General features: G+C 57.2%; 1 protein-coding gene across 1 annotated transcript; it reads left to right on the top strand.

The window, feature by feature from the left end:
* Nucleotides 1–20,559: 20,559 nt before the first annotated feature.
* Nucleotides 20,560–26,056, top strand: DLX4 (distal-less homeobox 4). The gene is made up of 3 exons (XM_036094817.2): nt 20,560–20,929; nt 24,385–24,581; nt 24,999–26,056. Exons 1-3 carry the CDS (start codon nt 20,674–20,676, stop codon nt 25,239–25,241), a joined length of 696 nt encoding a protein of 231 aa, XP_035950710.1. The 5' UTR covers nt 20,560–20,673; the 3' UTR covers nt 25,242–26,056.
* The last annotated feature ends 241 nt before the right edge of the window (nt 26,057–26,297 follow it).

Genomic DNA, 26,297 nt, shown 5'->3' with positions numbered 1-26,297 from the left:
GCTCATTCTCTGCTTGTTATTACCTCTCCTCCAGGCTCCCATTAGCCAGCCTGCCCCAGAGGCCTGCGCAAGCTCCCTGCTCCTCGGCACCTTTGTTCCTTAATTATCACTGGGGAGACCCGCTCACCTGCCTGCCACTTTCTAAGAAGCTGTCTGGCTCCCCTTCCCCACCCTGCACCCCCAAGACCTAAGCCCCTTCACCTCCTGGGGCGGGGGCTGGTGTCTAGCTGCCGCTGGCCCCAGGCTTAGGCAGGCTCCTGGCCGATTCGGCCCCTTGTAGAAGCCCTTTCTTTTTGTCGCCTCCTCTGAGAACCCCGCCCAGATTGATGCTGTCTTGGATCTCAGGGCTGGAAGGGACTTTAAACTATCATGTGGTTCAGCACCTGCCTCCCCACTTACTGCCTGGATTGGGCCACCTACAGAAGGCACTCAATGAATATTCAGTGAGAGTGTGGTTAACTTCTGTAGCCTCTACTTGAATGCCTCCCCAGCGGGCAGCTCACTCTCTCCCGAGGCAGCCAGTGCCACCTGGAGATGGCTGGGACTTTCAGAAAACCACTCACCCACACCCCTCCCCAGGGCCCTTGGATTTTTGTGGCCTTCCATCTAGAGACCACCTTACTGTATTTCTGAGCCTGGGGCTCAGTCCTGTCCTTCCTGCTGGGGGCTCGCTGATGCCACCTCAGGCAGGAAACCCCCAGGGTGAGACTCTGTCCAGGAGGCATTCGATGCTCTTGTTGGGCTTGGAGACAGCCGTGGCCCAACCTGGCTCTAGCCCCTGGCTTGCCTCCCATCTCAGACCTCTGGCTGCTCTTCTCGGGCGGAAGGTAAGGGGGAGGAGGCACCAGGGCGAGAACCCTCAGGCCACACAAGCTCTGACAGCCGACAACAACCTCGGAGGAGGGCGCTTGCCGCACGCACAAGCCAGGGCGGCGGGAGGGAAGGCCTCAGGGAGTCGGGCAGGAGACAGGACTCTCCCCTCCCCAGCCAGGCTGCCGCCCTGCCTCCTGACCCTTGCACAACTCCCTGCCTCAGTGCACTGTGGGTACGAGGGGGTCAGAGACGGAGCTTCCAGATGCAGGAGCCAGGGGTGAGCGAGCTGGCCCACGTGGGCACCAGGGGCCCCCTCATGTTGGGACAGTGCCTGCCCGAGGCTCCTAGGGCACAGCGCTTCTCTGCAAGGGCAGGGGAGTGGTTGCCAAAGCCTGTGGCTGCCTTTGGGCCGAGCCCCTCACCCACAGTGGCACACGGGAAGGAGACAACCTGGGCAGAGGAACACTGTGTGGACAAAGGGTCTCAGAGCCGGGGCCGGCCTCATTCCCACTGCCTTCCTTGGGGGCCACTCCTCTCCATGCTCCCTCCCACCACCACCATTTTCTATTCCAGCTTTGATCCAGTTGGAGAGTTTCCTTTTGATCTCCATCTTTGTAGTCTCTAAGTGTGTCTTGGTCTTCTCCGAGGCCCTTGAGGGCAGGGGCGTGTCCCTCCCTGAGTCTGGGGGGTTCTGGGGGACCAGGGTCACGCCTCTGGGCCCATGGGGAGGGTGGAGATTGGAGCCCAGCCACCGACTGGTCTTGGCCCTGAGCGTCTCGTGTCCCAGGAGTGCTCCAGCGAGGCCAGGAAGGCGCCTGGTGCATGTCAGAAGGCCCTCTGGACAAACACCAGCTGGGGGTGGAGGATTCGGGTTGGGAGGCCACCTCCAGCCACCAGACTGTGACCTCAGCCAGGCCACCCCGTGCTGCTCTCCGGATCTGACTCAGGCCCTTCCCAGTGCTGTTGGGCGTCCATCCCCAGGGTCAGACCCCAGGAGGTCTGCCAGACTCCTCAGGCCCCACCCAGACAGAGGCCGCCCCCCGGCCCACCTGGGCACCCAGGGGCTCTAGCAGGACTTGAGGGGTCAATAGAGGGCAAAGGTCACCTGCTGAGCCATTGGTTCTACCACCTCGTCCCTTCTGTCCTCATTCCATTTCTCCAGACCTGAAATTTCTGTCTAGGTGTTGGTGTGGACCCTGGTCAGGAGCCCCTGACCCACAGGTACCCCCACACCAGGCTGGGAAGGAAAGGAACCCCCACAAGGCAAACGAGGCAGTTCTATGACAGCCACTCCCCTAGGGGTCTCTCAAGTCACCCCCAGGACCTTCTCATTATGAGACAACAAGGGAAGGCACTTCTGTAGAATGTTCCCTGAAGCCTGTGTATAGTCGTGCGGAAGAGGCTGGGGCTGCAGGACATCAGGATCCTGGAAGGGAAGGATGAAGGATGACTGACTGATCAGAGCTCAGCCCCTCAGCCAAACAGGTCTTGATAAATGTAAACAAGAACAGTCCCTCCCCTGCAACAACCACCCTTGCCCCAAGGGCCTCTCACCTCACTCAAAATAATACGGAAACTCTACAGGCCCTACACCCTCTGGACTCTGCCTACCTCTCGTGCCTCATCTTTTCCTACTTTCCCCCTCATTTATTGCATTCCAGGCTGACCAGCCTTCTTGCTGTTTCTCACATTTGCCAGGCTAGCTCCCACCTCAGGGCCTTTGCACTTACCATTCCTTCCAACTAGAATGCTCTTTCCTATTCTTTTCCTTATTTTTGTCATTCAGAGCTCAAGAGATCTCTTCTTAGAGATGCTCTAAATGACCCGATCTAAAATTGTGCCTCTCGGGGTGCCTGGGTGGCTCAGTCGTTAAGCGCCTGCCTTCCGCTCAGGTCATGATCCCAGTGTCCTGGGATTGAGCCCCGCATTGGGCTCCCTGCTCAGTGGGAAGCCTGCTACTCCCTCTGCTTGTGTTCCCTCTCCCGCTCTCTCTCTCTGTCAAATAAATAAATAAAATCTTAAAAATAAATAAATAAATTAATTAATTAATTAATAAAACATAAAATTGTGCCTCTCTGTCTCTACGACTCTGCCTTCTTCTTCCTCATGGCCCTGTCACTACCCAAAATGAGTTTCTCTTTCATTCCTCGGTTATTGTCTGTCTCCCCCACTAGAATGTAAGCTCTCTGAGGACACAGTTACATCCTTGGGGCCCAGAACAGGCCTGGCATGGTGGGTGCTTAAGTGATAATTTTTGAATCAGTGAGCGGCCTGAGGAAGGAGAGAGACTGTGCAGATAGCCCAAGGGCTGGTGGCCTGGGTACCAACAAGGACCAGGGAGCTGGTACTTTGGCTCCCAGGCCTCAAAGGGCACGCCATGGGCTGAGGTAGGAGGAGGGTGGGAGGTGGTAAGGGAGGCTGCCAGTCAGCATCTTTCCAGATGCCCCCCAGGCTCCACTCTGAGGGCCAGTGGGGAGGCTAAGGAAGGAGGTAGCACAGGCCCCATTCCCTGGGTGTCTCCAGTCTGGAAGGGACAAGCAGAGTACTTGGAGTTCAGTCTTTTCTGCTAAGCTTGAAGCCAAGGCCCTTTCTGCTTGACCCCTTGTGTGAGGCTCAGCGTGTCCCAAACCCGACACCTCATCCTTCCTGGTTCCTGGACAGGCAAGGCTCGAAGGCCCAGCATCACTGCTGACCCCCCCTCAATCACCCCTGCCCTCCAGACTTGTCCTTGGGTAGTCACTGTAGACTGGTCCCTGTTGTCTCCGTCAGCCCATCAACCTGCGGAGGCAGCTTCACCTCCACTGGCCCCAGACACTCCCAGCCCCTGAAGCAAACTCCACCAAGGGGTGGGGGAGGGCGGGGAGAGGAGGAGGGGTCCTGCTGGAGTCTGACCCCCATGCTCTGGCGGAAACTGGGTTGTACTGGCAAGTGCATGGGCTCTGGACTTCAGCAGACTTCAGGTCTCTCACTCTCTCCTCATTTCTATGATCGGGGAAGTCACTTAACCTCTCCAAGTGTCCATTCCCCCACCCATAAAATGGAGACAATGCATATTTTACTGGGTTTCTTGGAGGTTAAGTGGGAACACATAATAAGCACCTAGCAAAAATCTGGACAACAGTTAATGCTTAATAAAAGGAAGGCCCATCCCTTCCCTTTCAAACTCCATTCCCTTGCTCAAGAACCTGCTGTAGCTCCCTGTTTCCTACTGTGTCTGATCAAAATGCCTCTACTCAGCACTCAAGGATCTCCGTGCCTGGTCTGAACATCTTGATCCAGTCTTCACTCCCGACATTTCCCATACATTCTCTCTCTACTCCTGTGTCCCCGGTGAGCACACCATGGTCATCCCTCTGCCGTGCCCTCTGTCCACATTGCCTTTCTGGTCTCCTCTGCCTATCCTACTTGTTGTGCAAGGCCTCCTTCTCCAGGAAGGCCCCCTGAACCCCTCCTGCCCTGACCATTCTCTGTCTCCTCAAACCCTGCTGTTGACTTGGGCTGGTATGAAAACCACACTGTTAGAGTGGTCGGATGTTCCAGTGCTAAACATACAGTAAAAGGGTACTCAGTAAATATCTGTCTTTTGATTTGTTACAAAGCAATAAGTAGGGGAAGTCAGTATATGGTAAACTGAGGCATTGGGGGGATTCTGGGAAGGGTGAAGGTGTTGAGCTTCTCACCTGGGGCAGGAGCTAAGTTTGGTGCTTCATGTGTTATATCTTCATTCTCACTACCCTGGGAGATAGTATTAGCCCCATTTCACAGATAGTAAGACTGAGGCTCAAAGAGGTTTAGTGACTCGACCAAGGTCACTTGGCTAGAAACTGGCAGGGACAGGACTTGATCTGAGGCTGAGGGGGGTGTCCTGGAAGAGCTGCTTTCCAGAAAGGGAGTAGCCTGCTCAAACGCTCAGAGGAGAAGGCTGAGCAGAGTATGCAGAGGGAGAGAGTGGGCAGATAGATTGGAGGAGGCAGAAGGTACATGAAGGAAGGCGTCAGACTGCCCATTTAAAGAGGAGGGAGAAGGATCTGGAACCATCTCTCTGGCAGGCTAGAGAAAGATTCAACACGACCCTCCTGGGGAAGTGGTTACGGCTCCAGAATTTCCCTTACCAGAAAGTGCCACAGCTAATCCCGAGTCCATGCCAGCTAACATGCTCAGCCTCCTGTCCCCGGGGCTCAGGGACAGAGGGGCAGAGAAGATGGCCTCTCCACCCCCTCCCTGCAGAGGCAGGGATGTCAAGAGAGGCTGGGAGTGATGTCACTGGTGACCTCAGGTTTCTCACCCATCTTCTCAAAAGCATATTCTTCAGAGTCACTTGTCCAAGTGACCGGCCCAAAGTCCTTATTAGATCATAGACACTGCCGCTGTCGCCCCAGCACTTGTCCCTGGTGTGGCCTCCGCAGAGCCTCGCCGGCCCCCAGTTCTCATTAGGGTGCCAGTCTTGAATTCTCCAGTTGTCAGCGCTTGGCACAGAGACCCTCACACTTCCCCAGCCCCCCACCGGCCAAGCCCTCCCGCAGGCAGCCAGGCCCAGCTGGAATAACAGCTTCCCTCCCTCCCTTACACAGACACGGGACTATTTATGGCTCACCAGGGCCTTCACACCCATGAGCTCACTGGAGTGCTCCCCACCCGCTCTGGGAACCCAGCAGGGCAGGCGTCATCAGCCCCATTTTGCAGATGGAGAAACTGAGGTTACATGCCTTGCCCAGTGATTTCCCCAAAGCCTGGCCTCCTGACTCCTTAGTCTGAGGCTCTTCTCAATTCCTCCAGGAGGATGGCCCAAACACCCCTAAATTTGAAGTGGGGGAGTTTGGCGCCAGGGCCATGTGGGTGGAGGGGTGGGCTCTGGTGACTTAGCCAGCTCCGGGAGTGGGAAGGAGCCTCCAAGGCCGTGGGTGAGAAAGGTGGCCATGGAGGGAAGTTTTCACGGCCTCAGCTATAGTAAGAGTCTGGCAGGGGCATCCGCAGGGCGGAGGTGGAGGCCTATGGTCTGAGCAAGCAAGCAAGCTGGGTGTGCGGTTGGGGTGCTGGCTTGCTGGGCTAGGGCAGGGGAAAGGGATGGTCCCCAGCCTCCAAGCTCCCTCCTGGACGAGCAGACGCGGCTAGCTGTATGCTCCTGCAGCTGGAGGGATGCGGGGTCCACACCAGAGGGGATTGCCTGTCCACAGACTGTTCAGTTACAGCTCCTCTGTCACGTGGCCAGAGTCTAGCCCAAGCCCTTCCTATCACCCCACGCGAGGACTCTGCCATCTCTGTCTTCCCCCCTCACCTCGCCTCCCGTATCTGCTCCACCCCCAGGCCCTCCTAGTTGTCCACCGTCCAGGATGCACTCCCTCCCTGCTTGCCCCGAATCCCTTGCGGCCCTTTCCAGAAGCCTTCTCTGATCCATCTTCAGACTGGGAACATGACTCGTCTCTCAGCCCAGGGAATGATCGTTTGAATTCTCCTTGTTCTTTGTCTCAGAGACTGTGCATGGGAAGGTTCTGACTCCCCCATAAGACTGGGGCACCCCGGGGGACCGCCACTGTGTCTCTCCCACCAAACTGTGCAGGTCTCCATCCTGGAGCTACTCTACCTCCTTCAGCCGTGGCAGCCTCCGCCCATAGGGGGCGCCCAAACAGTGCTGCTGAGTCAGGGCATCCCTGCTACTGCGTGAATTACCTGTAGGGACACGGGTCTGGGTGAGATGTCGCGTGTACCCTCAAAGCTCCGGCTTGCTTTTCAACTGACCTGGTCACTTAAAGGGAGGGGAGAACTCTTCCAGAAGGAGAGAGGCCTTCTCGTTTGGGATAGGAGGCAGGGACCAGACAATGACCTCTATAGAAGGCTCGTTGACCTTCCAAGCTCACGGAGGGTGAATGGCTTGAGGTGCTCACACGGCCTGCAGTGGACCCAGATGTCTCCCTTGGCCCTGCTCTGGAAGTCCCCGGGGCTCATGGGCAGAGGCCCCAACCAAGCAACCCCTGTTTCCTTCCCCAAGTCTCTCGGAAAGAGTGGTGAATCAGTTGCGGCCATGAACTCATCCGAAGCAGTAAAAACAGGAAAACAGGCGGGGAGGAGAGGGTTAGGGTGAGGGGGAAACGGGTTTCCCCCACGCTGGGCAGAGAGGACAGCCATCTTTTGAAGTCCTCACGAGTGAGGCAGGCGTCCTCACGGCCCCTAGAAGCTCAACCACATCAAAGCAGCCCAAGGAAGGTGATTTGAAGGGCATGCTGTCTCACACACAGTCACAGTCACACACGGTGACACAGCCGAGTCCCTGAGGGACACACAGCGACACACACCATTGAGGGCGCCTCTCCGAGCTGCGCACACAGCACCAGCGGGCCCACAGGCAGCGCCCGGCAGGATCCCACGCGAGCCGCACGGCCGCCACGGCCGCCTCCACCCGACGTGCACGCCGGCCATGCGGAGCAGCCTGCAGCCACACAGACAGCCACGGGCCACGCCCAGCAGCCGGCCGCTGCCCGAACCCGTCTCCCAGAGCCCCACAGAGCCCCCCTCGGCTGGCGCCCGGTTCTCTGCGCACGGTCCCACAGGCACATGGCCGTGCTGACGGGCCCCGCACACTCCCACACAGGGCCCGGGGCCACACCCAAGCCACACGCAAGAGTCACAGGCATGCAATCTCAGTTACCCACTAGTCACGTGCTGGCAGTCACAGAGGCCACATGCCCACATGACCTGCGCCGTCACTGAGACCCGGTCTGTTCGCGGAGCCCTCTGGGCCCGAGACCTGCTGGGAGCCGGCCCGTGGCTGCCGTGGGGATGGGGACGTATCTGGGGACGTGTGTGGTTCAGCTTAACCAGCTTAACCCTGTCCGCGCTCCTGGCTGCCCTTCCCTGGCCACCGTCTGTCCGCAGCGCCCGCCGTTTGGCGTTCTCCGGGCTTTGCTGAGTCCCCACACCTCCTGCCCCTGAGGAGAGGGGCCAGCAGCCCTGGAGATGATGGAGTCCAACCAACATTGGTCATCGTCCATTTATTGAACATGCCATCCTTCGGCCCCGTGTGCCCCCTGCTGCGCTAGGTGCTGGTGGATAGAGAGGTTCTTCTCAAATCAGACCACAATTTTCCGCCAGTCAGTGTGATGTGACAACCCCCCCCACCCCCGTGGATCTGCTCCCACACCTTGACGTCATGGAGGCTCCCAGCAAGTTCTAGATGCTTCTGTCTCATTTGGGCAGCAGCCATTTCTAGGAGGGTGACTAGGTCTCGTATAGTTGACACACCCTCTGTGGGGGTCCCGGGGGGATACTCAGGAAAGACGTCTGTGTGGGCTTCCCCTCCACGTCTCTGGGGGAGTGAGCCCTGACGGATAGCTGGGTTGGAAAACATCCTGGACCAGGGTCCAGAGAGCCGGGCTCCTGTCCAGTTCTGACATGTCATCTTGGGCCAGTCTCCTCCCCTCTCAGGCTCAGCTTCCCCGGGGGTATGAAGGGAGCTGGGCCAAATCAGTTTCTCAAAGTGGGTCCTTATTAATATGCAGATTTCCAGGCCCACTCCAGACCTTCTTCAGCCCAGAACTGGAGATCCCATGGCTCTGGGGACCTCTGAGGTGCCGTCCAGCTGTAAGAAGAACGACAGAACTTTGAAAGGGAGCCAAGGGCTGCTTCAGGGGCTCCTGAGGGCTCCTCTTAGCCTGGGTGCCTGGCACGCAGGAGCTACCAGCACTCTCCAGGAGGCGCCACCTCATCTGGCTGGTTTAGAGGTTTGGGCTGGTGAAGGGCTTGTGGTTAGGGCAGGTGAGGGCCAAATCAGAACTTCTGGGCTCTGTTCTTCGCTAAGGCTAGACTTCTGGGGTAGGCCACACTGTCTGGGGACTCTTGGTACCCTTTTCAGGGCAAATGATGTCCAGGCTCTCTAAGGACTAGGTCCCAAGTCTAGACCTTGGGACTCACCTAAGAAGGGGGCAGGCAGGGCAAAGTAGAGAAAGTCCATGGGCTGGGTCAAGTCCCTAGGGACTCTGAATGGGAGTTCTGTTTGTTTTGAACTGTTTCCTCCATTGAGTCAATCCGTTTCCTGGTTTCTGCTTAGCTCCTTTCCTGATGCTTATGGAATAGAATCATCGGCTGTTGGAGGGACATTAGTGGGCACCTACCCCATTTCTCTAGCCCACGATGGAGCCCCTCAACCACATACATCATAAAAAAGCCACATTATGGGCTTTCCATGTGCTGGGCACTCTGCTAGTCACATATAGTACGTCATTGGATTCTCACAGCAATTTTATATGGTAGGCATTATTAACTCGATTTTACAGATGAGAAGAACGAGGCTCTGAAACTCGAAGCCACCTGTCCCGGTGGCAGACTGCCATCTGTCCCCAAGCCCAGGGTCTCAGCCCCATCTCAGAGCATCCCTCCACTTCTGCTCGAATCCCTCCAGTGATGGAGACTCTCAAACACTTAGTGAGGGCCAGTTGTCCATGTACAACGGGGGAAGCAGAGCTCTAAGAGAAGCGGACCTGCCCCCTAGAACACCTTACTCCAACAGAGGAGATGAGGTGTGAAATAATCACTCCATACAAGGTAAAAGGAGTTGGTGCCTAAGACGGGGTGGAGAGTGTGCTACTTTTGGAAGGCTCTAATTATTAAAAATGTTTTCCTTATATTACCCCTAAGTCTACGTTCTTCTGACTTACATTTGGTTCTCAGTATTCTGGCCTCAAAAATCACACAGAATGAGTCTGAAGCCCATCGCGCTCTTGCACACAATTCTCACGTCCCCGCTGCCCTAATTCTCTCCCGATCTTGACTCCTGTCATTTTACCACACCACCCCCCTTGCAGAGACCGGGGTTTCACTCAGACCACCCTCCCACACCTGCCCAGAGGCCCTGTTAGGCCATGCAACAGCCAGTTGCTAACAGCTCTGTCCCTATCTCCTCCTTCACACATTCAGAGACAGCTGGGCTGCTCTGGAAAAACCCAGAGAACCTCAGAGTCAGGAAGCTGGGGCTCCAATTCCAGCTCTGCCCCTTAACTGGTTGTGCAATGTTGGGCAAGGCGCTGAGCTGCTCTGAGCATTGGTTTCTTCATCTGTGAAATGGGGACGGCAATACTTGCCCCACCTGACCGGGTGGTGAAGGTGAGCTGAGATCCCCAGTGTGAAAGTATTCCACATGCTGCCAAGGGGTCAGACCCTCACAAGCATCCCTGGGCTTAGGAGGAGCTGAGGGAGGCTTCAGGATTAGCTGGAGAATGAAGGCTGCCCCGCACACCTCGGTATTCAGGGCATGGGGAGGATGAGGTGCTGAGGAAGGCAGGTTGTCTGCCCTGCAGCGTTCTGTCCTGGGAGTGACACCTCCAGCCATCACCAAGTCCTCTGGGAATAACAGCTTTTTCATCAGATTGGCTCTGGTACCCTCCAGGTAGATGAAGTGATGGGGACAGGCATATTCCTTGTGGGTGAGTCAAAGGAACCGAGACCAAGAAGGGGAGCAAACAATTTAAAACACCTACTATGTGTCAGTCACTTAGAGTAACTCACTAAATCTTCACAATCCTGTGAGAATGGGCTTCTTATTGTGTCCATTTTCAAGGATGAGGAAACTAAGGCACAGGGAAGTTTTACTTGCCCAAGTCAGGAAGGTGTGGAGGTGGGGTTAGAATTCAGATCTGCTTGGCTCCCAAGCCAGTGGGCTTCCCATGGGACCTGGCTGGGCTGTGGAGAGGGCCAGGGTATAGAGATGGTACAGCCGCTCACCCCTGAAGAGCAACAGGAGGGTGGGGAGGGAGAAGAGGCCCTTCAGTAGGAGCTTACCTCCTGAATGTCACCCTATGACCTCTTATAAGCCCCTTGCCCTTGGGATTTCTCATAAATGCAAAATAACACAGGTACACCGTTCCACTCATCCTCATTCATTCATTCATTCATTCACTGCCTGTGCACCGACCAGGTCTTACACACCTGGTCCTGTGCTTGGATGCTGTGTTCCCTGAGATGGGACCCATCCTTGCCCTCCTGTGGGTGGCCGAGAGCATCTCAGAGGGATGGTGAGGCTGAACACATGCTCCAGAGAAACAGGAGGTGGTTACAGTCTGGGATGAGGAAGTCAGGGGAGGATGTCTTAGAATCTACACACTGTCAAAAGAGAGCAGAAAGAATCCTAAGTACCGTATAACTCTATCGATGTAAAATTCATCAGCAGGTAAGAGTAAGCAGACCTAGGTGACAAAACTGTAAGGAAAAGCAGAGAAGTGATGAACACAAAAGCTGGGGTACCAAGCAGGAGAAAAGGGTTATGATCCGGGAGGGTCACTTGGGAGTCCTAGGGAGCTGGCGGAGTCCTACTTCTTGACCTGGTACCTAGTTTTCAAGTATTCCTTCTCTGTGTGTGTGTGTGTGTGTGTTTTAATTCACTCTTCTTTATATATATTTTTAAAATATTTTATTTATTTATTTGACAGAGAGACAGCGAGAGAGGGACCACAAGCAGGGGGAGTGGGAGAAGGCGAAGCAGACTCCCCACTGAGCAGGGAACCCGATGCGGGGCTGGATCCCAGGACCCTGGGATCATGACCTGAGCCGAAGGCAGACACTTCACTGACTGAGCCACCCAGGCACCCCTATACATTTTTTCCACAATCTTCATACACATAAATCACTAAATTCACTGTTGGGTGGGACCGAGGCCAATCCTCCACAGTGCCCTGCACAGATTCTGTGCCTAGTAGGTACTTAAAAAGAGAGTATTGACCTGCAGTGAGTCTTAAGGAGCTGGAAGTAGGCTGCATGGTCCAGCCAGACAGGAGGGGTATGGCCTCAGGTCCAGAGACAAGAGCTCACTTACTCGCTGAAGTTCTTGAGGAACAAGAGGCTTAGAGGCACCTTGACCATGAATATCTAGACATCTGAGGGGGCAGCAGTTCCCCAAATGGAGTCCCAGACTGCAGAATTAGCTTCCCTTCCCCTCAGCCCAGCACCAAAGCATAGGGTAGTATGGAGAGCACTGAGTCAGAGGGCCTGGATTGAAAATCCAGCTCTGTACTAAGCAGGCTTTTCCTGGCAAAGCACTTCATGACATGAGCCTCAGTGTCTTTATCTGCAAAATGGGGCTAATAAAGGACCTACATCACAAGTTACTATGAGCCCCCAGTGAAATCGTATCTGTGAAAATGCTTTTAGGAATGTCACGTGCCTGGTATACTTACACATGCCATATTACCCAGGTGTTCTTCCTGCCCCGTTTGTACACAGTTTTGCAAGGAGAGCTCAGAATAAAGCTTTACTCTGATTTAGAAAGTCCTTGGCCTCAGCTCCCCCGGGTCCTTTGGGCTGGTGATCTGGGTCTGAGCTGCGGGGCGATTCCAGGAGCAAGTTCCCCGAGTTGGAGGAAGCCCGGCTGGGGAGGTGGCATTCCATGCGGCATGTCCGAGGGTGAGTCAGGGCGAGGGCGGCCCTCCCCCTCCCCTGGCTTTTGGCGACCGGCCCAGCCTGGGTTGTTTTCATTTGCATACATCTGCATATATGCAAGTTTCACCTGAGCACCCGGGAAGGGCCCTGGGGAAAGACACCTGTGCAGGGGCAAGGAGGGAAACCAAAGTGGCTGGCTGCCTGCTGGAGCATCCAAACCTAGAATTTTGGTGCATGGTGCATCCGCCCATCAAATGCCTAAATCTCTGGACCAAACACACAGCTTCTTCCCCAGACTCCTGTGGTTGCCCAGGCCAGGAACTTCAGAGTCATTCTTGCCTCTATCCTCTTGTGGTACAGTCACCGGGAGAGTTTCTCTTTGAGCCACCCTCTGACACTTGACCCCCATTCCACCAACCATATTTGCAACAGCCTCCTAACTGGGCTCTCTGCCACCTGACTCTCCCCTTCCCACATGCTTTGGTACCAGAGATGCTCCAGGGAAGCCCCTCAGCTCCCTAACCTGGTCCTCCCCACTGCCCACAGCTCCATTCTAAGCTCCTGATTGGTGTCTGAGGCCCTCCACAGTGCAGAACCTCCTGACTCTGTCACAACTCCTTCCTCCCATTTTCCCCTTCCAACCGGGTGGGTGTAGACCCCGCACACACCTTTTCTGTGCCTCAGTCTCCCCACCTGGGGGATAATAACAGGACTCCCTCGCAGGGTTGTCTGACGATTTCAATGAGGAAATGCACACGGGAGGCACGGTACAGAAGCCCACAATAAATATTAGCCATCACTGATATTATTACTCCTCCCACCACCCTTCCACAGACGGCATTCCTCTCCTGGGGTCCCTTCTGCCCCCTCAGCCCTTCCTCCTGTCCTTGCTGAGTGGAACTTTGCCAGGTAAGACAACTCCGTGGTAGTTAAGAGGACAAACTGGCCAGCATTCCAGTTCTCACTTTTAGGCAAGTTACTCAATCTTTCTATGCCTCAGTTTCCTTATCTGTAAAGTGGAGATAATGTGGCTACTTAGCTCATAAGTGTGATAAATGGAATAATGCATGTAAGGGCTTAGCATAGTGCCCTGAACACTGAAAACACTTAACAAGTGTTATCTATATTATCATTACTGTTGTGTTAACCCAAGACACAGGGCCTCAGATCACTGTTGCTCCCCTTTATTCCCCAAAGGCTCCAGAAGCTTCCTCAGAGGTGTTTCCAGGAAGAGCGCCTCCATCAGGATCCTCCTGTGCTTCAGACAGCCAGAGAACCACTCCCTGGCCCTCCCCCATGCTTTCCTGTGGACAGAAACTGAGGTAGCCAGCGCCCCATTGGGTTGGCTGGCAGTTGGGGTGTGGGGCTGAGCTCCTCCCTACTAGTTCTGGGGGGCACATTCCCCCCAGAATTTGGGCTGGGGATGGCTTGTCTCCCCCAGAGCTTGAGAGCCATCCCTCAGCCAAGGCTGAGACTGGACAGGTGTGGGTTAGCTCACAAGCTGAGAAGGGTCTTTAGGGGAGGGGAGGGCAAACTGGTCTGAGAAGCTGGAAACAGATAGCTGAGCCAGGAAGGGTTCCCCTCAGAGGCGGGACCAGTGCACAGCGCCCACAGCACCCGGCAAGTACCAACCCTTCCCCCCCTGTGCACTTTCTCTTCCTCCAGCCTCTTCCAAGCAGCAGTGGATGAACTTCCAGTGAGTGACCCTTTTCCAAAGGGAATTAATGAGGGTGACTGACCACAGAAGGTGGAAGCTGGTGGGAAGGGGTGTTTGAGCCACTTCGACCCCCTTAAACAGATTTGAGGGGGCCTGCGCCCTGCTGCTGGCTTAGTGGCCCCACCCCCCATAGCTGAGCCCGGTGGGGGAGGGTTTGGAGGACAGGAGAAGAGTGGGGGTGGGACCCAGTTGCCTCTCACCATCCCCCCATACCCTCCCCCTGCCTACCCTGCCCCCACACTAGGTCTGACACCTGCGGGCCCAGCACAGTGGTTCACAGAGGGAAAGGATGTGGGGGGATTTTTTTTTTTGGTACTTGTGATTATTTTTCTCATTTGGGGGGTAGGTACAGGGGTGCAGGGGCCTCTGCGGTGCCCACGTGGCCATCCCACTCTCCTCCCCAAGGCAGTATTCCCCTCATTCTCCCAGGCCCAGCCCAGCCAGGTAAGGCTGTCTGTCCCCGTTCTCCCTGACTGCGCAGCCCAGACTACGATTCAGGGACCGCACCTACCGTTTTCTTACGAAAGAAAAACCGTCTGGACCTCCAAAGGGTCTGGGAGGGAGTGAGAAAGTGAAACCGGTAACCCACTCCTATAGACCTGCCGCAGAATAGAGGGAGTCACGGCGAGCGTAGTGTGCGTGTGTGTGTGTGCGCGTGCGTGCGTGTGTGTGCGTGTGGCGGGTGTGTGCTGGGCGTCTTGTGTATGTGTGCTTCGGCTGTGTATACGTGGCAGGTGTCGTGTAGCTCATGGAGCGGGTGCTGCAGCTGCTGGGCTCTGCGAGTACGTGTCCGTGTTTGCCGAGGGCGCGCGTGTTCGGAGCTACGCGGTGGGTGTCTGAGCACACACCCGCTCGGTTCCCGCCGGCTGCATGCACTTCCCCACTCCAGCCCCGTCCTCCCGCCGCCTGCCCCCGGGGACCGAGCGAGGGCGACCTCGGCGGAACGCCCTAGTTTCCGGGCCCGGGTCTGGAAAGCTCTGCAGAACTCGGCCGAGCTGCCTTCGTTCGGGGCGCGGCGAATTCGTCGCAGCCGGGTTGGCCTCGGGGCCTCCCGCGGGCTCTCCGCGTTCCCCGGCATCTGGCGCTGCGTCCCGCGGTCCGTCCGCCCGGCTCAGGGCGCGGGCTCCTCGGCCAGGCCCGCCGGCTCCGGCGCGGGGACAGCAGACCAGAACTCCGCGCTGCGGCCGCCGCCCCCGCGCCCCCCACAGCGTCGGGCTCCCTCCGGTGCGCCCAGATGCAGCCTCCGGGGGGGCCCCCCTCGCCGCGCAGGGCGGCGCCTCCAACGCACCTTCCAGACCTCCCCATTGTTTGTGAACCGTTTTCTTTTGGGGGGTGGGAGGGTTGTGGTATGTCCAAGAGTGGTTATAGTTTTGTTTTTAACATGTTTGGTGACTTCATATATACGTGCGGGTCATTTAAACGTCCCGGTCAATCCCAAATACAAGACTTTTCCTGGGGCGGAGGCTGGCGTTGGAAAGAAAAGAAAAGAGGACGCGGGGAGAGTATGGCTAGAGACCGAGCGGAATGACTCGTGGGTCTCGCCTGCCGAGCACTGGCCAGACCTCTAAGGGGTGCAGACCCTGAGATCTCTCTCCTCCCCTTCCCTTGGAGCTTCTCCAAAGTTATCTGGAAAATAATAGTGGGGGGAAGGTCAATCATAGAAAGTTCTCCGGTGAGCGAGCGCAAACCCAAGTGCATGGCCAGTTGGCGGTGACCGCAGTCAGTAGCCCGCAATCCCGCTTGCGCCAGCGCTTATTAACTGATCAGCCAGAAAGAAGAAAAGAGACACAATCATTCAAAATTTCAAGACCAGGGGCGCCTGGCTGGCTCAGTCGATGGAACCCGCGACGGTCGATCTCAGGGGTTGTGAGTTCCAACCCCGCCTTGGGTGTAGAGCTTATTTAAAAATAAAATCAATAAAAATTAAAAAATTAAAAATAATTTTAAAATAATCACCTTTAAAAAAGTTTAAGACAAGTAAAATCGGAGAGTGCATGGCGAGGCACGCAGGCCTCCATCCACGGTGCCTTCCCGGGGCCTTGCCAAAGGTGGGGGCTTTACCACCGTGCACACAGTGGAGCGGAAGGAGGAATCCTCACCCCCGCCCACACACACCCCGCCAGACCAAATTATTCACAAGGTTTCCACAAACCAGGTTATCACGAAAGCCCCGCCAAATCGCACTTAAATTCCGCTGAGGGTAAACGAGACCCAACGAAGATTTCGTTTTTGAGACGGTGGGTGGGATGGAGCGCGAAGGGCGCGGATAATCCCGCCCTGGCCGCCCAGGGCCGAGGACTGGGGTCCAGTGGAATCTCGATTCCCCTGAGCAGGTCCATACAGGTGCTGCGTGGAGTCTGCACCGGGTTAGACCCCAGCGCCGGGCTAGCGTCGCAGAAGCCCGAGGGGCACGGAGCCCAGGGACTGTGCCGAGAGCCCTGCATACCCACCACGTGTTTGGGGTGTTGAATATGAACCGCCTGGGAGAGGCAGTGGTTCGGATTGAGTTTCCCGCTTCAGGGGAGAGTCCCTCAAGTAAGGCATACATCCCACCGCCGAGGGTATTTATTCTGCGCAAAGGAACGTTACGGGATCGGGTGGGATTGCGTTTTCCCGGCGACCCACAAAGAGCCTGCAAACCACCGTGAACGGCGCAGATCTATCAGGTCGTCGCCGACCCATGGCTGGCTCTAGAGACCCCGGTGGCGCGGTGTCCCTCACTCTGGACCCTGCTGTGGTTTCCCTCGGCCTCACTCCAGTGCGGGCGTTCTCCAGGCGGGCCCCTTTTGCTAAGCGAGAGGACCTGCGTGAGAAGGAGCTAGGAGGGCCACTTCTGGCTTTTGTGACAAGCCAGAGGCTCAGGTATTGGTAGTGGCAGGAGAGAGTCCGTTTGTTTTGCCTGCCTGCCTTCCTCCTCCCCCTTCTTCTTAGTTTTATTATGTTTTGGGCTTTCTGTTTTTGCAATTCATTCTAAAGCAAATGACAAAGCCTTGGATGTGCTGAATGCAGCTCCCTCACATTATCCTTTCTGGATAAAATGCGTCTCAGAGATGGGCAATGGCCAACCCAGGCTATCACAGCCATCGAGTTTGTGAGCTGGGATGGAAACCCAGGCCTCAGGCTTCTTGGGCCAGCCCTCCTCCCCCTCCCCTCTTCTCAAACACACCCTTCTCACATACAGCCCTCCCTAGCCCCCATCCCGGCCCCTTCCACCTTTCCTGTCTCCCCCCAGGCCCACGGCTGGTGGCTGGTGGGCTGTGATACAGCTTGGAGGGACCTGTCCTTGAAGAGTCTGCTCTGAGGAGACAAAAGGGTTTCTCAACCAAGTGCCCCAGCCCTACACCCTCCGGCATGTGGAAGAAAGGAGCCCTGAAGAAGGAGGTGATGACGGAAGGACATGTTTCCTCATTTGTAAACTGAGGGTCATAATAGTACCTACTCCATGGGCTTTTTGTGAGGATACACAGGACTTGAATGTTGTGTTTTATAAATTCCAAAGGGCTGTAGTGTGTGTCCTACCACTGCATAGGAATGAGGATCCTGCATGAGTTCAGTGAAGCCCCCTGGGAGTTTAGGAGAGGCTCTCATTATGGGTCTCCTGGCTTTGGAGGATGCCCAAAGTCAACTGCTACAGAGGCCTGCCAGAAAACCCACCCTTGCCTTTTTTTTTTTTTTTTTTTTGCTAGGTCCAGCACAGAAGGGACTCTGGGTACATGACCAAGGGACAAAGTGTCCTTCTACTCATTCTTTCGGTTCCACCTCAAAAGTACCTCCTTTGTGGGGCAAAGTTGGTTAAGCGGCTGCCTTCGGCTGGGGTCACGATCCCGGGTCCTGGGATGGGTGCTCAGCAGGGAGTCTGCTTCTCCCTCTCCCTCTGCCCCTCCTCCTACTCGTGCGCGCTCTCTCTCTCTCTCTCTCTGCTCTCTCTCTCTCAAATAAATAAATAAAATCTTTTTAAAAAAGTACCTCCTTTGTGTAACCTTCCCTGACAGCCAACTCCACCCCAGAGATCATTCTCTTCCTTTGTTGCGCCCTGAGATGCCATCCTTGGAACCCACCACACCACTGTTGTGTGGCTGCCTCCTTCCAGAAGAAAGTGATGGTGGTAGATAGAAAGATTTGGAAGGACATATCCTTGTATGTTCATAGCCCCATCTCTAAGCTGGCATGGTAAGCGGCAGGGCTGGAGTTGGGTAAGAAAGGGGGAAAGTGGACCCATGTGAAAGTAGCATTTCTCAACCGAGCAAACCCTGCATACCCTGTTGGATGAGAGGGACTAGGTTCTCCAGCCACCCAAAGGAGGAGTCTTCCTTTCTCCTGAAGCACCAAGGCTTCGGGGTCGAGAGCTCAGAGCCAAGTGCTTTCTTGGAAAAACTCATCTTTATCCATTCCAGAGGAGAGTCCAGTTTGAAGCCAACTTGCTCATCTTCTCCTCAGGACACTGACTGGGGGGCTCAACCACCCCTGCACCCTCCCCCCTTAATCTTTCTGTCTCTCTGAGCCTGGCCACCCTCCAGTGCCTTCTCTTCCTCTTCTAAGCCTCCCTCTTTGTCTGATCCTGGTCTTCTCCTACCCTCCAATTCTTTTTTTTTTTTTCTTTAAAGACTCTATTTATTTATTTGACAGAGAGAGACACAGGGAGAGAGGGAACACAAGCAGGAGGAGTGGGAGAGGGAGAAGCAGGCTCCCCACTGAGCAGGGAGCCCGAGGCGGGGCTGGGTCCCAGGACCCTGGGATCATGACCCGAGCCGAAGTCAGTCACTTAACCAACTGAGCCACCCAGGCGCCCCAATCCTACCCTCCAATTCTAAGATTGCTGCCTCCACTCTGAGCCCTGATAGTGGGAGCAAATACGTGTATGCAAACATGAATATGCCAGTCCGAGTTGCATACTCAAGGGAGGGGCACCTGGGTGGCTCAGTCGTTAAGCGTCTGCCTTCGGCTCAGGTCATGATCCCAGGGTCCTGGGATCGAGCCCCACATCGGGCTCCCTGCTCTGCGGGAGGCCTGCTTCTCCCTCTCCCACTCCCTCCTGCTTGTGTTCCCTCTCTTGCTGTGTCTCTCTCTGTCAAATAAATAAAATAAAAAAATAAAAATAAATTGCATACTCAAGGGAGAAAAGGTGTATAGGTGGGTATGCTGGGGAATCTGTGGGGACTGGTGGGTTTGGGGATGTAACTGTCTCTCCCACTAACATGAAACAACTTAGATGTGTGTGGACAGTTATCACTCAGAGGTTGGATACACTTGCCTAAATGCTTATATGCTTGGATTTCCTGCATTTTTGAGTGTGTACAATGGCAGTTTGACTTGTTATAGTTGCGGGTCTGTGTAAGAGACAAGTATCGTGTTTTTTCAGGGATAGTGCTATTTATCTTTGGGCATATAGATGTGCTTTACATCAGAGCCTACACTCCGTATTTGCAGATCCATTAATGGATCTCTCCGTTCATGGAGGGATGCTAATGTGAACATCAGCGTAGACACCTGCGTTGTATCTCTGTTGTATCTGAATGGAGCCTGCGTGTGGTTGTCTACCTGTGGCCATAGATAACTCGTATACGTGGACACCTGCCTGTCAAGGTCTCGGGTACCGAAGTTCAGAGGCAGGTCCTGCACAGACTGGAAAACGCGGCCACCAAGACAGGCCCGCCGTGTTTCCTGCGCCCTCGCGATAGTCATCGAACAGGACTCGCCTCCTACTCGGCGGATTTTGTCCCGGTTCGTGCAAGACTTCAGCCTCCCAGGGCGCCCGGAAAGGCGGGCTGCCGCACGGGCAAAGCCAGGACGGCGGATCACTCCAGGGGCCTCGGGGGCCGGCGGGAGCCTCGGTGTCGCCCGCGCACCTGGGCCCCTGCCGGAAGCGGAAGCCGGGACGGGGGTGGGGGTGCGGTGAGGCGCGGTCGCGGCGGTCGCGGCGTGTCAGGCCCAGGGCGCCCCGCGGGGGCGTGTGTGGCGCGCGCGTGCGGGACAGGCTGGCCGCGGGGCGGCACCTCCCCCGACCCGGCGTCTGTTTACCAACAAACTGCCGGCGCTCGGCAGCGGCGCATTCCGACGAGCTGAATAAGCTGCCGGCGCTGGCGGTCTGGTCTCGAATCCCCTGCGGGTCGGTGGCGGCGGGATCAGAACGGCGGTGCGGCTCCCCGAGAGCTGGAGAGCGCGACAGGCGGTGCCCGGAGCCCCCGCAGCCGCCGCGCCTCCGCCTCGGCCCTGCTCCCTTCGCCCTGGGCCGTCCCGGCCCCGCCAGCTCCCTCGCGTTTCTGCCACTGAGACCGCGGTTCCCAGACTGCCCAATCGCCACGACACCCCAGCAGCCCTCTCGGAGAAGCCCCCGAGGTGGCTGGGCCTGGAGCGTGCGCACCGCCCCTCTGCTCTCGCGGTTCTGAAGTTCCCTGCGGCGGGCTGCCCCGGGGGGGCGGGCGCCGGCTCCAGCCTCCGTGAGGTCACCGCGTGCAGCAGCCAATCCGCGGCGTCTAAGTGGGCGGTGCCCCCGTCGGGTCCCGGGAACTGAACCCAAGAGCCAGACGAGGGGGGGCCCCATGGATTTAGGGGGGAGGGGAAAAGCCATGGGGGGCACCCCTTCGGAACCCCTTTCCCAGGCGCGCGCTCTCCGCTGGAAGAGGCGCAGAGAGACACTTTCCGGGGAATCTTAAGTGTGCGGGAAGCGGCTGGGGGGCTCATCCGGTCCCAACGCCCGAGGCTCGGAAAAAAGAGAGTTGGCGGAGGGAGCGGACTACGTGCCGGGCCATGGCCTAGGCCCTTCGGCCCCGGCCCCGGCCGCAATGACCTCTTTGCCCTGCCCCTTCCCTGGCCGGGACGCCTCCAAAGCCATCTTCCCGGACATCGCCCCTGTCCCATCGGTAGTGGCTACCTACCCGCTTGGTCTGTCCCCCGCAACCGCAGTCGCCTCCGATTTGCCCTACTCTGGGCCTTATGGCCACCTCCTGTCCTACTCCTACACTGCGCCGGCGACCCCGGGAGACTCCTACCTGTCCTGTCAGCAACCGACGGCACCCTCTCAGCAGGACCCGAAGGCAGGTAAGTCCGGCCACCGCGGCTCTTCCCACATCTGGGGTCCTGATCCTGTGCGTCCCTAAACTTCGCCCTCGCCTGGTTGGGCGCAGCTAGCGGGATTCAAACCTTACTCAGATTCCACGGGATCTGGGGGTGGGGGGAGGGCGAAGGGATGGGGCGGGAGACGGGGGGGGGAGGGGCGGGGGCGAGTTGATCTAGGTCTCCTTTCAAGAACGACCTGGTTTCGATTTGCAGTTGTGTGAAGCCCGGCGGCAGGGCTCCCTACCCCACCCCCTGGAGCAGCGGGGTTGTGTGTACCTACGTGTAACGGAAAACTGAAACAATCCAGATGTGGGTGTGGGTGCCTAGCCCCTGCCCCAATATTCTTTCCGTCGTGCCCTCCTTCCCTTCCCCAAGTCGCCTCTCCCCGTTTGTCTTGTCTCAGAAAGTGGGGCTCAAGCCAAAGCCAGACAAATGGAAGTCAGGTCACAGCTGGAGGGCAGTGGAAGTGGGGGCTGCTTCGGGGCCCCTCCTCCTCTCCCTTGGCCGGCGCCTGAATGTGCCTGACAGAGACTGGAGGCTGGCCTGGCAGAATCTGGGGCCAGGACCCCACCACTCCTTGTTCTAAGAAAGTAGCCACAGGTGGGTCCGGCAGTCTCTAGTTGTAGATCCTGGTTCCCTCGGCCTTCCTGCTGAAGGAGCAGGCGGTCTGGAGCATCTCCACCCCTTGCCTTAGTGGGGGATGCGTTAGGCCCCAGTTCCCGTTGTCTGGAGCAACTTGGAGCCCCTGAGAAAGTGCTTACTGGAAGGCCTCAAAGAGGCCAAGGAGCTAGCCTGTCTTCCTGGTCCTGTGCCTGGTATGGGCAGAACGCTTGTAACACACTATACGTACCCACCTGTACTAGCTCCAGATTAGAGTTCAGGTCCCCTGCCCTCCCTGCTCCCACCTAATTGCCCCCACAATTGTCTTTAGCTCAGTCTCTTCCAAGGCTGCACATCCACTGGGTGGCTTTGCTGGAGTCGGCCTGGACCAAGACATCTCTCTCCCTTACTCCAACACAGGAGCTCAGAAATCATCCAAGCCAGAAGTGACCCTAAAGACTTGGGAGCTCAACCTCCTTGGTGTACAGATGGGCAAACTGAGGCCTAAAGAAAGGGTGTGTGTGCCTGTTTTCCAGGCACTTGGCCCTTGCAAATTGACTTTCACTGCATGAGGCCAGAAAAGAGGATTTTAGGGAATTTCCTCAGAGCCCCCAAAATTAACCTCCTTCTGTGCCAGAACTGGGCTGCCTCTCCCAGGCTGCTGGGTCTGTCCTTGTTAGAGGAGGAGCAGTCGGGAGAGGAGGTTTGTGTGTTTGTTTGGTTTGGGGTTTTTTTTATACAAATGATCTAGTTTCTACAAAAGAATCCCTTGGACTCTTCCCTTTAGTACACGGCACATATGTGTGTATGTGTGTGTAGTGGGGGTGGGAATAAGATAGGCTTGTCCTTCAGAGAATTGTTTATAGGGTTAGTATTTTCCTTCCTGTCCTCCACACTCTTAGCCATCCCTCTGCTTGGTCTAACGACGAGAGAGTGGAGAGCTCCCTTTCTTTACAGAATTTCCCCGGATCCAACGAAAACCATACACATGCTTAGTCTAGATGGTAGCATTTTTCTCCCGAAACTGGTGGCTTTGCGCATTCTAGATTGAATGATTGGGGTGCAAGAGAGGGCTTGAATCCTCCTTTTGCCCCCACCCCATGTCCACCCTTGCTTCAGGGAGAAGTTTGGCTCCAAGCGAGCTGCACAACCACCCCGCTGAGCGGACGGCTGCGGCGCCGGCGCCTCGAAGGAGGCCTTTGGGCTCCATGATCCCGACCGGGGCAGATCCAGTCGCGACTTGCCGCAGCGGGTGTGGGGAAAGGCAGCTGTCGGGGAAGGAACTTGAAGGGGCGCCCCCGGGAGAGCTAGGGCGCCGAGGGCTGGGGGAGTTGAGTAGCCCGCGCTGCCTCCCAGGCGCTGCGTCCCCGCCTGAGCCGCGCGCTCCCCGAAGCCAGAGAGGCGCGGGGGGTCGGTCCCTCGGCGGCCGGCCTGGGGCTGCGAGCGGTAGGGTCGAAGCAGGGGAGGCCGGACAGGCGCGGGCGGGAGCGGAAACCCAACGGTTTTTCTGGGAATTGGCCGAGGCGGGGGTCGAGGAGGGTGGATCTGAGAAGCCGCAGCGCCCGGGGCCACCGGGTAGGGATGCGGGGGAGGTGAAGGCAACCGGTCACCGTGGCCGGCCCAGCGCGGGGAACCACACATCTGCGGGAGCACGGCCGGAGGGAGGAGCGCGGTGAGGGTCCGGGACGCGGGCGGACACCAGCTGCGTCTGGGCACCGGGGCCACGAAGCTCTCTCGGCTGGGACGGCCCGGCAGACCCGCGTGGAAAGCTGCAAACGTGGCCCTAAGCCCGGGGGCATTCCGGCCACTTGGTCCTCCCAGCCCTATCACCCGAATGGAATGGTCCCGGGGTGTCCCCACAGATTGGCGCAGGCTGGGGCTGCTCAGACGGAAAGAAGAGGACCCCTCGCCCCGCACCCCCGGCATTCGAGGGCCACTGTTACCCCGCCGAGATTCCTAGAGTGGCTGGGCCTGGGGGCAGGAGGTGACCAAACCTCGTGGGGCAGCATGGCAGCGCGATCCTGGAGCGGCCCCGAGCGCCTGCGCTGCCGGGCGCTGCGTGCTTTCCGAACCCGGGCCACCTTCCCCGCGGACGGTGAACCCTTCTGTGATTGTGGCGGGGCGCAGGAGGGGGCCGCCTCAATCCCACCGGGCTTCTAGGTCCCGGAAAACCGTCTGCCCCAGCCAGCCGGCCATGGGGGAGGGGAGAGCTGATCACCTTTCCTGCAGGGTGCGCCCCAGGGGAGGGGCTGTGACTTGCAATAGGGGATGGCAAACCCTGGGGGCCCTTTCCATACTCTGATGCTGGGGAGAGGCGGGTGCGCATCCTGGCCTTCAAGGCCCGCTTGGCCGGGCCCCTCTGACCCACCCCTCCTCTGGCAGCGGGGAGGCTGCCACGCAAACACTGTCTGGGGCCTCTGAGCATTGCTCTGGAGTTCCCTCCGCCTGGAATGCCCTGCCCCCGTCCGCTCTAGGCCTCAGCCCAGCCCCCGACCGAGCCTTTCGGCCCCGCCCCACCCCAAAATGGCGCCACCGCACCCGCCTGAACTCTGACCTCCCGCCCCTGGCGCCACCTGTACCCTCGCTCCGGCCCGTGGCGCTCCCTTCCTAGGGTCACAGGACCCGTAAGAGTGGGAGCTCCCTGAGGGCAAGAACCGTTTCTTGTTCCACGTGGCGCACAGGGGGCGTGGGGTCGGAAGGGGGCGTGGAGCGGAGGTAGACACCTGCGCTATTGGCCCGTCCGAGGCCTGCATGCAAACGAGATGCAAATGAGCTCCTGAAGCGGCCGCCAGACCCTCTCACCTTCCCGCACACACCGCCTTGTGTTTGCCCCCCAGACTCGGAGAAGCCGCCGCTGTCCCCGGAGCCCTCGGAGCTGCGCCCGCAGGCCCCGACCAAGAAGCTCCGCAAGCCGAGGACCATCTACTCGAGTCTGCAACTGCAGCACCTGAACCAGCGTTTCCAGCACACACAGTACCTGGCGCTGCCCGAGAGGGCCCAGCTGGCGGCGCAGCTCGGCCTCACCCAGACCCAGGTGAGGCCCGTCCCGTCCTTCCTGCAGCTAGCCTTCCCCAGATGTGTTCTCTGGGAACTCACCCCCTTCCCCAGGGGGGTGCCCCAGGAGTCCCCTAGCCCTGTTGTCGCAGTTCTCCAGGGCGTGTTAAGAGCCGGCCCTCAGTTAGGTGTTGGGGGAATGTGTTAAAAGGTGTGTTGGGGTGAGGGAGGCAGATGCAGGTAGAGGACGAGGGCACCCAGACCTGGCAAACTGGATACTAGCTCAGGGGCAGGACCCCCAGCAACTTCAGGGACTCTGGAGGACTGCAGTATGTCCCCAACCTCTGCTCCACTCCTAGGACTGCACCCACCACTGTTGAGTCCCTTTCCCTGGCTCACCGCCTCCCACACACATACTCCTCCTCATCTTCCCTTCTTTCCCTTCTTCTCTCCAAAGGTAAAGATCTGGTTTCAGAACAAACGCTCCAAATACAAGAAGCTCCTGAAGCAGAACTCTGGAGGACAGGAAGGGGACTTGCCTGGGAGAGCCCCCTCCTTGTCTCCTTGCTCCCCGCCCCTTCCATCCCTCTGGGATCTGCCCAAGGCAGGGGCCCTGCCCACTGGTGGCTATGGCAACAGCTTTGGAGCCTGGTATCAGCATCACTCCCCAGATGTCCTGGCTCCATCTCAGATGATGTGAGTCCCGGGAAGGGTAGGTCAGGCTCCTGTCCTCCACAAAGCCCAGGACCCAGCCCACCTGCACCCCTTCTGGTCCCAGAGGAAACCAGCTCCAGATCGATTTTGTCAAGTGGACAAGAAGTTAGAGGAGAACAAGGATGAGGTGGAGTCCTCTCTCCCTTGCCCTGTAACCCAAACTGCCTAATCAGGACTTTGGTCTTAACCACCGGCCCCACCATGACCGTGGACTGGACCCGTTCCCTCCAGCTGATCAGGGGCTCTGGAGGGAGAGTTATCGGCTGACTTCCCACCCCTTCCCTGGACTGCAGTCTACCACGGCCTGGAGGCAAAACAAAGAAACACTTGAGTATTTTTTCCTCTCTGTGTGCCTTGGGCCTCACCCAACCCTGTTACGAGCAAAAGCAGAAGTGAAGTGGGCATCCTCTGTCTTCACGATGAGGACCATCGGGTCCCCCCTCACCGATTTTCCCTGGTGGTTGGCCCATTATCCCCATGACTGATACACCTCCTCACCATCTTGTGAGTGGAAGAGATGCCGAAAATGTGGAGTTTGTGGACCTGTGGGTAACTCATGCTCTTCTCCTAAAAAAGCCTTCTTCTTCCCATGTCTATTCAGTTATGGTAGATAACACATCCAATTATCCTTGTAATTCAACGGGTATTTATTAAGAGCCTATCCCCTCCTTTCCCACCCTTAGTACCTAATAACTCCACATGCACACCCTCTTGGGAGCCTGTAGGGTAACAGTCTGGGGAGAATGGGAGGGCAGACAGACTCTCTGGATGAGTGTAAGTAAAGACACCCCCAAATAGGGAGGGTGGGCTGGCAGTTCAGCTCCTCACAGCTGTCTCTGTCCAAAGGAATTGCTCCTATTTATAATCCACACCAGGAGCTTTTGGAGATTAAATCTGTACAAAAACCTGGGCCCTGGCTGTGAGTCTGTTTGTTTCCTGACTTCTAGGGGTGGGGGTTGGTTGCTCATCTCTCTCTCTTTCTCTCTCTCTCTCTCTCTCTCGTCTCCCATTAGACACTTCCAGCACTGAGCTAGAGGACAGG

The sequence above is a fragment of the Halichoerus grypus genome, chromosome 2 (assembly GCF_964656455.1).
Source record: "Halichoerus grypus chromosome 2, mHalGry1.hap1.1, whole genome shotgun sequence".
Taxonomy (NCBI): Eukaryota; Metazoa; Chordata; class Mammalia; order Carnivora; family Phocidae; genus Halichoerus; species Halichoerus grypus.
Note: the sequence above shows the minus strand (reverse complement) of the source record. Positions and strands in the feature narration are given on the sequence as shown.

Coding starts and splice junctions, on each gene's coding strand:
- DLX4 (XM_036094817.2), top strand. CDS start 20,674: ATGACCTCTTTGCCCTGCCCCTTCCCTGGCCGGGACGCCTCCAAAGCC. Junction 20,930..24,384: donor TCAGCAGGACCCGAAGGCAG/GTAAGTCCGGCC, acceptor TTTGCCCCCCAG/ACTCGGAGAAGCCGCCGCTG. Junction 24,582..24,998: donor TCGGCCTCACCCAGACCCAG/GTGAGGCCCGTC, acceptor TTCTCTCCAAAG/GTAAAGATCTGGTTTCAGAA.